Here is a 14,013-nt window from a genome sequence, read left to right as displayed (position 1 = left end):
CTTGGACAGAAGGTGCTATGCAAATATTTGATTTCTTGTTTCAGTCCCTCAAGGCCTGCAAATACACCTGTTTTGACAGGCTGTGGCAATGGATGCAAGTGATATCGGAAACAGCAGAGATGATAGCAGCACCTCATGCCAGGATCCCCTGGAGAGATATCTATCAATGATTTTTTTGTAACCTGGCTCTTTATCATACACACACAGTAGACACCAAACTCTGAAAGGAGGTTTGAAACCCGTCTAAACCTGTGCCTTGGGAAGGTAACAGTGGTGCATGTCATGTCAAGTAAATATTCTATTAATAAAAAAAGCAGCATTGTGTATGTGCAATGCTGAATGTGCCTAAACATTTGGCAGGCTCACCTATCAAATCTTTTCGAAACAAGTACTGTACTGTATAACCCAGATAAGCAACCCTGTACTTTTTTAACCCACAGTATGGCAGAAATCTTTAAATTGTCATTCAGGAGCTTTTTTTTTTTTTTTTTCTTTTTTAATTAAAACAGATAACTGGATAACTGCAGTGAATCTGTCATATTTAACTGATGCTAAACCAAACATCTCCAGAATGCCGTGATTCTTATGGCCCCACCTCCTGAGGTCTAGAAAAGGCTGAAGAAGAAAGAGTCTGGTGGCAGACTGGACACTGGTTTTACTGAGGCTATTTGATAAATGTTCTGCACCATGGATGGCAAAATTCAGTTCAGCTTTAACTTCATGTAGGAGGTTGCACTTTAAATACCAAAACAGAAACCTTACAAAAGCTCGTGGTTCTCAAAACAAGCAGGGAGCCTCCAGTTGCTTAAAGAAGCACATTATGAAATCTGAGGTCCTAAAACTGTCCCACATCACTTTCTCTGTGAGAGTACAGTGTCACTTATTTACTTTGCAGACAAGATACTGCAAAACCACCACACAGTGCTCTTTTTCCTAGGTGGTGTAAATTTAGAAAACAGTAAGACAAATTACTCAACAGTTTGTTGATTATGCATTGCTAATGCAATTATTTTGGGCTTAATTTGAATAAGACTAGCATCAGTACAACGCTACTGCTATACATCTTATCTTTATTAAAGGGTGATGTCACTTTCAGTCAGGTTCTGAAATAATATTGAATACACTATTCAAACACACTAAGAAGAGAAGAATCTGAACCTGTTGAGTGGGCACATAGTGTCCTGCCCTTCTGGTAAGGACTCCATAGCAGGTGCCTCACTAACCAGCAGTGAAAACACACTCCCTGATCTCTCACCTACACCAGTGCAGCATGGCAGATGTTGAGGTTTTCTGCTGTTTTCTAGAGCCTCTATCACTTTCTCAGACAGGAATGAGTCTCCTGACAGGCAGCTGTTTGCTCCTTAACATTTTCTCTCAAAGCACTGGGCTGTTTCCCCTGGAGCCCAATGCCCCTTTCACAACCCTCCATCTTGAGCAAGTCTGAGGAAAGCACGACCAGAGATCTCCCAAGCAAGTGCTGCTAAAGCACACCATGAAAATGTATTAATTTTTTACACAGTTCTTTCCCTTCTCTTTTCCTGTCCCTGCCAAGCATTGCATACACTTTGTGAAGCACAGAGGAGAAAGGGAGAAATATGACTTGAGCCTTCCAAAGAAACTCTTTTCTTTAAACAAGGGTCAGATTGAAGAAGAGTGTGAGATGAAAGGGGTACAAACCAGAGTAATCTCAGGTCATTCTGCGTGTTACAGGATCTGAAGCACCAGACAACTCCACTCCAGCTATCTCCATAGCTTTGTAACTTCTTCCTTTCTAAAGCCAGGCTCTGTTGTTTTAGAAGCTGCAGAAGTCACCTGCTGCTGCATAACTCACTACTGGACAACCTGTGTAGCCACTGCCAGTTTGGGGTAGGTTGTTCCCTTTTAGAGACGCAAGAAAGCAGCTCAGGCCTGGCTCTGCAAGCTTGCTTGAGATACAACTGTGAGGCACTCAAGAGTTTTTCCATCATCACTCTTGCACATTTCAAAACAAGAGAAGCTCAGTCATTAGGACAAGTCCCAGTGTCTATGATTTATGCTCCTCTTTTCTGAAATGCTTCTATTTTTCCACATGCTTTCATGGCTTCTCCTCAGCACTGCCTCCATTCTTTCTTGCCTCCAACAGCAGCACGCCTTTCACCAGCCCTCACCCAGTGTGCTTCCAAGACCTGGTCCTATTCCTCTTCCAAAAAAAAAAAAAAAAAAACAGGGAAAACATTGAAACTGCAACAACAAAGCAAGTTGTTCTGCCCATCTTGGGGAGAGGGGAGACCATGCTCCTCCTCAGGGATTTGCCTCTCTTGGGACATTATAGTAGGAGCCTCCTTCTCACTGACAGACCCATCTCCAGCCCAGCAGCTGCTGGGTTGTGTAACCAATTGCTCCTGTTCCAGCTGGGTCCAATAATCAAACAGAGATTTCTGGCACCAAGCCCCCATTCATTAGAGCACCCGGTTACATGGGGTTTTTAATTCAATATGATAATAAACCCCTCAGGCTGGAAAAAAGAAAAAAAAAGATAGAGAGATAGGCTTATTGTGGTAGCTGTTGTCCCAGAGATAAATAATTTTCTCAGCATTTGAAGAAACACTATTGGCAACATTCTGAAGGTTTTTAAGTTAAAAATATAGCAAAATTCAGTGGTTACAGATGCTTTTCATGACAATGTAACTGAAAAATGTCTTTAATTTAGAAACAAATTAAATTTGGCAAAGAATTAGTACGTAAGACAGCCCAATTGCATTTTGTAATTTGAAAAAAATTAGAAACAGATAAGATACTGTGAATTAAAATAACTTCTGCACATTAAATTCTCATGAACTTTCATTAAGGTTTGTATTACATGTCCCAAATGTACAGTGGTATGTTGTAATACACTAGGTTGCTTTATTTATAAAATACCTTTAAAGCTACTGAAAGCTAGAGCCAGAAAAATTACTATATAAAAATGTTATCTTCTCACATTACAACTTCATTTCCAGTGTGTCTATTTAAAACAGAGATGCAGTCTCAGTTTCAATATTTCAGACGCACAACTGAACTCTCTAAAAGTTCAGTGCCAATTGAATCCATGTACAGTTCAGTCGTGCCTGTTTATTTTACTGATAAAAACCCAGTGCCAAAGCTGAAACAGCTATATTAGAGATAAAAAGCTGCATTCTCTTCTACTCTGTGAATTACCTACAGACTAACCAACTGTCCCATAGTTGCAGTTCTTCTTTACAGATGATGAATGAATGAATCAGAAGGGACTTGTTCTGACTTTCCTGGGCTGGGTTCACAAGGCTACAATCAAGAAAGAAAAAGGGTTTTCTTTCACTTTTCCCTGCAAGCACACATTTTTGTTATGGAATCTTCCAGTGACTTGACAGCTTGGTTATCATTCCAACAGAGCAGTATTTTGCTAGGTTAAAACCCAAAGACCTTTCATTTGGAATGCTGCTGTGGTGTCCCCTGAGAATTTTAAGTTTGGATTTGACTTGGCCTCTCGGATTAAACTACCTCTCCCACGATGCACCATGCATTGCCCTCTCTTTCCTTAGACATACCAGGAAAGTCTCTTTGATGTGTCAAAGGAAATATTTCATTCCTCACAGGAAAATGCTAAAATGGAGCAACAAAGCCCACAGCAAGACATTTGAAATATTTTTTTTCTTTTTTTCCGTTTTTCAGATATTCAGCTTTTTAGTGAAATATTCAATGGTTTTTGTGAAAACAAATCTGAAGACCTTATTTTCAGTAAAAAATATGGTAGAAGGGATTTTTTAAAATCATTCTAACCAAATGATGCTTAAAAAGCAAACTGTAGCAGACTTGCATGCTTATAGTCACCCCTACCACAGAGCCAGGCACTGAAGTACATTTTGCTGTATTTGGCCACAAGATTTTTCATATGAACAAGAAATTCATGTATATCAAATCAAACTGTTGCCCTGATTGCTAGCACTCCAAAAGCATACTTGGTACTCAGGACAGTTTTCTCTTCACACCTTAGCAAACCATGATCCTTACCAAGGGAATTGATGGCACTTTGGATGGCATTAGGAGTTCAGAAGGGAAATCCCATTACACCACATTTTATGTGCCAAAACCAAGACTTGTTTCTTTCAAGACCAGAAGGACTGATGAAATAGTTTGATATATTGCAAAATATCCTCTTCCCTGTAGTTACTCATGCCATAGGACATGATGCATTGAAGAACTGTCATGGACCAAAATCCCATAGCATCCATGTTATGAAATCCAGTCCACAGCAAGACAGTGCCACAGCTCCAGGTTCAGCTGCTGCTCCATTTGAGAGGAACATGAAGGAACATGCAAGGCCAGCTTTGTCCCAGCACTCATTTTGTGCAATAATTTACAAAAAAAATAATATGAACTAGGGGGAAACACCGAAAAGCTAACACAATCTCTAAATTTTTAAGATCTCCCACAAAAAAAAAAAAAAAAAAAAAAAAAAAAAAAAAAAGAGAGAGAGAAAAAAAGAAAAGAAGAAAAGCAGCATATAGTAATTGCATGACCCAAATATCACTCAAAATAGCACAGTATTAATGATTCACAAAGGTGAGCACAGGAAATTCACAGAATAACTGGGCACCACCCAAGACCCAAACATGGCTGCTGGGTATCCAGTTCCTGTCGCTCCAGCACCACAGCAGAGAAAGCTGAAGTGAAAAATAACACAATCCAACTACTCCCAGCATGTTCAAAAGCTCAGTTATATAAACTTTTTCTGGAATTCCATTAGACAATAAGAAACCCAAGAATTTACACTCATTAACATTTGCATTTAATCCAAGCACAATACCTATTACAATTTTGATGCCCTGTTAATGTACAGTTTATCCATCTTTGCCTGTAGAACAGAGCTGTAATCAATTAGATTAAGCCTCACTCAGTAGAAACTTGATTTAAATCAGTGAGAATTCCTAGCCCCCTGATGGTCTCTTTAGCAGAAACACAGACAAGCAATACCATGAGAAGCCAGGATTGTTTTCACTGTCTGGTCTTCAAGCATCAACTATGCACTATTATCCAACACTTCCACTCAGCAAGGAAAGATTCAGAAATTTTTTAAATTTTTTTTTACTTTTTTTCAAAGTCATTCTCCCTGCTTGGACCAATACTACTGCAAATGATCCAAAACATAGCATCTTGCATACTACAACCAGTGAGAAACACAGCCCTCTTGTGAAAAACTTGCACTGAATACTAGGCAGATTTTACATCTATTTAGAATTATGTGTTTGTTTTTCTAACATCTTACACCACCATTCTTCTCTTCATACAGCTTCCCTCTGGTAAATTGGATTGGGTGACTATCTGTGATGCATTCTCACATCACATCTGTAAAACAAGAAGTGTCTGTAATGTCTTTGGCAAGTGCCCACTGCTGATGCTCTACTTAAATTTCTTGTGAAAGGACTGAAGCTTCTTGAGAGTCACTCCCTCAGAGAACCAGGAGAGCCACAGAATTTGCAACAATACATCCTGCCTATAATTTGAGAGGGCACATTTTGCCTGAATTAGAAGTACTGAAGAAATAGAGGGAGAGGGAAGCGGTCAGGGTTACTATCTGCTGAGAGTTATTTTATTGCACTTACTCAAGGTGACCTGAAGCACTGATGTGAAGCCCATCAGAGGTACACATTACAACTCAGGTTTCCAAATTATGCAATAAATGTTTGTTTTAATTTCTTAATAGCATGTATATAACAAAATCAACAAATGTCCTAACAACAGCACAGTGATCACTTACAGCAGTGTAATTTATTATCTTCAGTGCTCTGCCAGTGTACCAGGCTTCATGTAGGCAGCTACAAACAAACCTCATCTCTGAGCCTTTAGTCCTGTTTTATGAACCAGATGATTTTATGTACAGCTTGTTATTTCTGCAGATGTGGACAGACATCCACAAGCAGCTTTTCATAACGCTCTGAACCTCCATCAGATGGTCATTTTATTTCAGTACCAATACTGTGCCCATTAGCACAAGCCACAGCAGCCACACATCTCTAGCAGGGTACTCAAGGACAAACCATATGTGATTAATCCCCATTTCCCTTTGGTTTACATAACAACACTGCAATTCCCCACCCAACTCCTAAGGAATACCCTATTTTCTCATTTAGTCTGCATCTGTCAAAAGCATGATATTTCAGTGGTTCACACTCAGAGGAGGGATTTGAGTCTTAACCTTTTCAGAATTAATTGCATTCCCCATATCCATCAGAAGATGTTGCTTGGAGAAATAAATTAGGCCAATAAACTGATATACTGCCTTAACTCTTTTTGAACAGAACAGGCAAGAAGGGAGAGAGAGAGTCAAGGCTATTTTCCATCATGTGTAATTGAAAAAAAGACATGTCAGGGGGCAAAGGATCCAGACTGTTATAAATCAAGATTCCCTCAGTGTGCACATAGGGACATCACCAGTACTGGACAAGAACACTGATCTTAGGCCAGCCCAATGCCATCCTTCCTCCAACCCTTGCAAGACAGTATAATTGAGAGGTAAAAATATAGAAGGAATGATAAAAATACAGAATGACCCAGAGAGAAAACACACTGTAGGAAGATGCTCTGATTCTCTTCCCACATCTAGAGCACCCTGAGGCCAGCAGGCTCAGGACACATGATGCTTACAAAGACGTGGGAGACAGAAGGCTGTGGGAAGGCGAGTCATAAGGCTGGTGGTTGTACTTGCCAAGGAAAATGTCACCAAATAGACTGTTTGCCACAAAGAGCTGAGGATGAGGGTCAAGTGTCAGCATGGGGGGTAGAAAGAGGCAGCCAAGAAACAAGAAGTGGGCAGATGCCTGTGGGGTCTGCCTTGAGAAGAAAAGAAAAAAAAAAGTCTCACAAACCTGTTCACTACAAGTCCCACATTCATAACTGTTTCCAAATGGAAGGCTGTGTGAAAAGCCAAAGCAAACATTCTCAATTCTTTTTTAACCCATCAGACAATATAGGAAAAATATGTGCATTTTATGGTTTGAGGGCACAACCTTCTAATTATGTTTTTTCATTGTCATGTCCAAGACCTTTTTTCTCCTCAAAAATTAATATTTCCTCAAGCAATGAAGCTATTTATCTTGGACGAACATGAATTGAAACACAATCTGCGTCTGCAGAGAGAGGCACAGAAGAGTTATAACATGACACCTAGGGGAATTCAGAACACATTGCAATGCAATCCTCATAATTTTTCTAGTGCCTTTTCAACTGAGTTTCCTACAGTTCTCTGAACAGTCTTCAGCTATTGTTTTGCATGTGCTGTACATTCATGCACAGGGCGGCACTTGGGGAATAAAAAGAACAAGTGCAGGAAACGGGGAAGGCAGGGAGAAAATGAAGCAAACAAAATGTAGGCTTTTTCTCTCTGTTGAACTGAATGAAATGCAGTTCTGTCCCAGAATCACAGAATGGTTTGGATTGGAAGTGACCTTAAAGATCATTTAGTTCCAACACCCCTGACTAGACCAGGTTGCTCAAAGACCTATCCAAGCTGGACTTGAAAAGCTCCAGGGAGGGGGCAGCCACAGCTTCTCTGGCCAAACTATGCCAGTGTCTCTCTACCCTCACACGGAAGAATTTCTTCCTAATACCCAATTGAAATCTAGCCCCTTTCAGCTTAAACTGTTCCCTCTCTTCCTATCACTCCATGCCCTTGTCAAAAGCCCCTCCCCAGCTTTCCTGTAGCTCCCTTCAGGTACTGGAAGGTCACTGTAAGGTCTCCCAGGAACCTTCTCTTCTCCAGGTTGGACAATCCCACCTGTCTCAGTCTGACTTCATAGGAGAGATGCTCCAGCCCTGTGAACCCCTTCATGGCCTCTTCTGGACTCACTCCAACAGCTCCATGTCCTTCTGATGCTGGGGACTACAGAATTGGACAAAGTGCTCCAGGTGAACTCTCATGGGAGTGGAGCAGAGGGAAAGAATCCCCTCCACCAACCTGCTGGCCACACCTCCTTTGATGGGACCTGGGATAGGGTTGGCTTTCTAGGCCACATGCACACATTGCCAGACCACATTGAGCTTTTCATCAACCATCACCCCATCCAAGATCAGCAAGTGCTCTGGCATATAATCACCTGAATTATATCACCTTTCCTGCATTGAAACACGGCCTCACAAGCACAAATCTAAAAAAGACATCAATCAGTTGCTTTTGCCACTAGGGACTTAAATCTGCAGCAAGACCTTAAAGTAATGGTTTACAAATGATATTTAAATTAAATGTATTTAGCCACTGCAAGAAAATTCAGGCCTACCTTAGAAAAGACATTACATTCAGGGTTATACCTAGTGATCAGGCACCAGTTTTTCCCCCTTCAAGTCTTACAGATTTAGTAGCTGGCCAAGAAATCCATAAGATGCATAATAGCAATAATGGAAGCAAAAATACCAGAGAGCATTTCTACTTAATGAGTAAGTAACTGCCAAAATGCCAAGAGGACACCGAAGGAGGAGTGTTTCCACAATCAATCTCATTATTATTTCACAATAGAGAAGTGTTTATGCACATACACCGCCTTTCAAGCTAAAACATAAAAAAATGCTTCCTAGACAATTTACACAACCTGTCACTAAAATTAACCCAATTCTGAGTGAGTGCCAATAAACAGCTACTTTATCAAACACTGCGCAACAGCGTACTAGGAGGGTAAAATCCTGGCTTCACCACTCTGGGTGAATTCTGACATCTGCAAAGGTTTTAATGAGATCCTCTAGGGCAAAGCCAGCTGGGCAGCCAAGACAGGGTTTAGTCATGGGTGAGATTTCCACACACAGTAACACTCATAGGACTTGAATGTCCTGCTGTGGAAGGGTGAAAGTTTTCCCCTTGTGACCTCAGCATCACTTCTCTGTTGATTAAGCTGAATTTCATCTGTGCCTTACAACTCACCATTCCCAGGTGTTGCAACAGAGGAGAGCAAAGAACATCCTTTCTAATTGCAAGACTACTATTTGAAAATCCTTTAGCTTTCAGAGGTTTGCCTGGAAAGTATTGTAGCACAGACTCGGAATGTTCTCTTACAAAAGGAGAGCAGAAAGAGGAAATGTGTTCCAAGGCAACCTAAAAAACTCGAAATCTACAAGGCATAAATCTATCAGAGACCTGGGAGCATTCCCTTTGCATCACCTGCCTATACTACTGCAAATCCTTCACTTATTCCATCCAGACGGCCATATATAGCCCCAACATAAGAAAGTACGTGGCACAAGGCCTTCATCCCCACAGAAGTCAATTCACAAGCCAAGAAGTCTACTATTTTTTTGTCATTCAGAAGAAACAAGAGATAATATATTCTGTTTTCTCGTTTCTAAACCACTGGAGCTACTGTTTCTGTAACAAATAAACAAGCAAACAAAAAACAGAAGAATTCATACTCATACAAACTTACACTTCACAAACAAAAGGTCCCAGAAAAAAAACTCTTCAGACAAGCCAGAAATAGCCAGGCCAATAGTTATTTTGTCTGTGGCCCAATGTGCATGGGCCATCACCTGTGGTTCCTTTAGCTGCAGCAGCAAAAGTTCAACTCACCCTTGGCTGCAGGAATACCTGCAAATTTAAGATACTTACCATTATCACAGTGAGAGAGATGGTTAGCCTTGACACTCCACTGAAAAAGGAGGCAGCTCCAATGGCAGCAAAGAGACCTGGATCAATCCATGCTCCATATTCATTAGTTGGAACACCAAAAATGGAAACAAGGATCAAACCCATTATTCTGCCATACAAAGCTCCTGTGTACCTGTATGCAAGAAGAAAAAGAGCACTCTGTTTGCTAATGACAGTGTTTTCTCAAATGCTTCTAATACTCTGCTATCCCAGATTTTTCAATTCTTGTATCAATTCCTTTCCCAAGAAAAGCCATAGCATCCTTCCTTAGCAGGAGCAGTTACTTCATGCAAATCACCAGCACAAAACTACCAGATTTACCATACTTGTAAATGTCACAGACATACACATGGGGATATTTCAGAGAAAATGCCTGCACTTCTATAGCTCCAGCCTTACATAATTTCTTATAAATAAGTCTACCTCCGCCTCATAAAATGGCGGGCAAAATATTAGAGCCACATAAAAAATGGGCAAAATGGAGTAATATGTAATAATGATCTGCCCAAAGCCAACCAAGAATGAAGCTGTGAAGAGAACTCAGAAGTCCTCAAACCAACCATATGCTACATTGAAAAGGAAAAAACAGAATTTAGCAGAGTTGGGTGTAGCAGGACACTCCACCTCAGTGGGCCTACCTCAGTTTCCTTTCAATTGCTGCTTGTCTTTCAGAATCACAGTCTTTGTCTGTCACCCTCACTGCCCTTAGCCTGGAATTGGAGAGTTTCCACAGAAAGCAAACTCTGAACTGATAACAATTTTGAAAGTACCAGGAGAAGGCCAAACTGATATTTGTGGAGGCAGCTGCTCTCCTGTGTTGAAGAACACGAAGCTCAGCTTAACCGCAGCTAGGCCAAACGGAGACCAAACAAGAACAGATAGATAAATGGAAGAATTTGCTTATTGAGGGAAAAGGCTGTCTTGGTTTTACATTTATTTGCACTCTGTTCTCCAATAGAGGATTTCAGAGGTATGGCTAAGTAGTTAAATGACAGCAGCCAATCACTTTATTCTATAAAACTTGGTCCCATCGTTGTTCAGAGAGAAACTTGTACACTTTCCCTAGAAGGTGGGCTCGACCTTCTCCTCTCCAGCAGGGACCCATGCTTGAGGTTATTCCTCAAGTGGTTGAGAGAAAGGTACACCTGTCCATAGCATAGCCAAAGAAGGGTAAAAAGTATATAATAATACTACTACTACTAATAATAATAATATCATTAGTAATGAAATTACATAATTCTTAGTTATATCATCACATATCTTTACTAATATCTTAATTTGTATCAATAAAGATATTTATATCTTTTTATCTGAATTTTAAAGATTGAAGAAAGTTTTGACTTTTAGGCTTTTGAACTTTAAGACAGCCTTTTAAACATAAGAGGGAAAACTGCAGTCATAATCATTGTTCTAGATCTTGTGAAGGCCTAGCAATAAGTAAGCTGCTACCACACAATTAGCCTTTGTGTAACAGTTACATGGGTATTCAATTATTTCCATATTTTCTTATTACGATACCTTACTGTTTTGTTATCCTCATACCTTGTTTTTCTACCCAAATATCCTAACACTCAATATATGCCTTTTCAGGCTAATATTTAAGATCCTTTGCTTCTTACAATAAAATTTGCTTTTGAACATTTACATTTTGTCTGCTATCTTGCCCTGTAAAGGATATTGGGCATATAGCTGCTGGCACGAGACACAGCACTTCATTCCATACGCAAGGAATAAAAAATACAGATGAAAGCATCAGCCAATGAACTGGGTTTGTAGACATTCACCTTCCAAAAATGGTGAATTATTATTCATACAATAGCCACATATATGATATATACTATCTGATTTGGGGAGTACCATCTTGCACCATTATAAAACGTTTTCCTCCTCATGCATGCAATTGATTAATTTTATTGATGATGCCGTTCTAATAGTTCTAGAATGGTTATAAAAATTAGGTTATCAGGTCAGAAACAGAGGAGATGGCTGACAGGATCAACTATCAATTCTATTCAGCCAATATTTCATCAAACATTTCATCTTAAAAATTTATTTCAACAACAGTTTGGGGAGGGTAGGACTTGAATACTCAAGGGCAGGGCAAAGGCAGAAGGTTGGGGGTTAGAACGAGATGATCTTTAAGGTCCCTTACAACCCACACCACTCTGTGATTCTGTTCTACACACAGCTACTTCTTTTTAGAATTTTTTCTGTATCTGAATTGCATTATGCTGGATACCCAATTCCATGACTCCTTGATTGCTGAACATTAAACCTCTCAATATTATCCTAAGAACTTTGCTCTAGTCTACCACAGCTTTCTAAAAAGTATAACAAAAGGCCTAACTGCAGTTTTCTCCAAAGTCTAGGGTGTTGATATTCAAGATTAAGATTCAGGTTATTATGTGCATAAGAAACAGATGAAAAGTCTGGATCTGAACCATATTTCTACAGTTACAGAGATGGAGCCAGCAGCTGAGACTCTTTCTGGGTCCCCAAAGGATTCCAATGATTTACACTTGGAAAGTACACAGTTTGGCTGTAGTCCTTCCACAGCTATTCTCAGATGATTTTTCTTCATTCTTTTTGCACAATCTCAGGGTCTTTTTCCAGAAAAACCATCCTGTTCCACCTATATAACCTCCTCCAAGCAATTGCAGCTTTGCTATTGCCAAGCTTTCAGCTTACAATTCAGATTGTTGCTACTCAACACAGGCCTTTTGTATATGAAGCTCAAACCAAGATGGGTGAAGCTTACAGCATGGGAATAACCAGGCCACTGGCAACAGCAGAACCTGCCGTCCAACAGCTGAGGATGAAATAAAAGGCCAAAGCAGTGCACAGGGATGTGTATCCAAATTCTTCATGAGTCCCACGTTTAAAAAGATAGGTGATCCCCTCTTTCCCACTTTCAACTAGAAGTGCAGCGGCTGCAACACAGAAGAGTGGAGAGATACAAAAACATTAAAAGGATCCTTTACAAACATACAGTTTTTAGTAGTTCTCATTAGCCTAAATCTGACAAAAAGTCAGCAAAGTACAGATCAGTTAACTGGAGTTTACAACACAGCTCCAGCATCTGGGGCACCTTCAGGAAAATGAGGTAAATTTCTTTTTTACAGCCTGGTCTATGCAGTGTTCATCTTGGTCTAAACAAGGAAAAACTGCAGCCATTTAAACCATGGAAAGGGAACTGTACAACTTCAGAAGGGCTCCTTCCCCATTCCTTTCAGAGCCGATAACTGGGGAACTTCCTGGCATATTTGGCTCCAATATGGAATTTAGTTCCGATACATCCCTCAAAACAAAACACCACTTTTATATAAAACCTATGTTATGTTTAAATACACTTGGATATCACCTCAGTTACACAGTCATAGAATCGTAGTGTCACAGAATGGCTCTACAGAAAGATCATCCAGATACAACCCCCCTGCATGGGCAGGGGAACCTCCCACCAGACCAGGTTGCTCAAATCCCATCCAGCCTGGCCTTGAACAATTCCAGGAGGGAATGCCATAGCTTCCTTGGGCAACCTTTTCCAGTGTCTCACCACCCTCAAATTAAAGAGTTTCTTCCTAACATCTAGCCTAAATCTCCCCACTTCAAGTGTTGAACCATTTCCCCTTGTCCTCTAACTACATCCCCCATGTAAAAAGCTCTACCCCAGCTTTCTCGTAGGCCCTCTGCAGATACTGGAAGGTTGCTGTTAAGGTCACCTCAGAGCCTCCTTTTCTCCAGGCTGAAGATCAGAATGTTGTGCAGGACAATGTCAAATGCTTTGCACAGCTCCAGGCAGATGACATCTGTTGCTCTGCCTTTGTCCACCAAGGCTGTGTCCCCATTGTAAAAGGCCACCAAATCAGGCAGGCAGGAGTTGCCCTTAGTGCAGCTGTGTTGGCTGTCACCAACCACCCCTTTGTTATCTGCTTGCCTTACCAGAGCCTTCAGGAGGATCTCTCCATGATCTTGCCAGGCACAGAGCTGAAACTGACTGGCCTCTAGTTCCCTGGGTCTTCTTTTTTTCCATTTTTGAAAATGGGGGTTATGGCCTCCAGGCTCTCCTGCCTGCCTTCCTCTTCACTGGGACACATTGGTCCTCGGCATGCAGGAGATGATCCTTGAATATGGACCAGCTTTCCTGGGCTCCTTTCCCATCCAGGTCTGTCTGCTCTTTTAAAATCAAGTGCCATAAGCTTACTTCACACTTTCCTCGCTACCCTAAGGATCTTGAATTCTACAGTGTCATGGTCACTGCAGCCTACTCTGCCATTAATTTTTACATCACTCACCAGCCCGTCTCTGTTGGTGAGAACAAGGTGAGAACAAAGATCCTTTTCTGATCTACCATTTGGAAGAGGAAGATGTCATCAATGCACTCAAGGAAC

General features: G+C 40.7%; 1 protein-coding gene across 1 annotated transcript in view; it reads right to left on the bottom strand.

Annotated features, from left to right (window-relative positions):
- LOC139793184 (chloride channel protein C-like) overlaps nucleotides 1–14,013 on the bottom strand; it is an 85,905-nt gene that overhangs the window by 46,094 nt on the left and 25,798 nt on the right. The window contains exons 10-11 of the mRNA XM_071737514.1: nucleotides 12,384–12,555; nucleotides 9,587–9,758 (exon numbers count right to left, since the gene is read on the bottom strand). Of these exons, the coding sequence (XP_071593615.1) occupies nucleotides 9,587–9,758; nucleotides 12,384–12,555 (344 nt within the window). The remainder of the gene's footprint in view (nucleotides 1–9,586; nucleotides 9,759–12,383; nucleotides 12,556–14,013) is intronic.

The sequence above is a fragment of the Heliangelus exortis genome, chromosome 2 (assembly GCF_036169615.1).
Source record: "Heliangelus exortis chromosome 2, bHelExo1.hap1, whole genome shotgun sequence".
Classification (NCBI taxonomy): domain Eukaryota; kingdom Metazoa; phylum Chordata; class Aves; order Apodiformes; family Trochilidae; genus Heliangelus; species Heliangelus exortis.
This window is presented reverse-complemented; position numbering and strand designations above follow the sequence as displayed.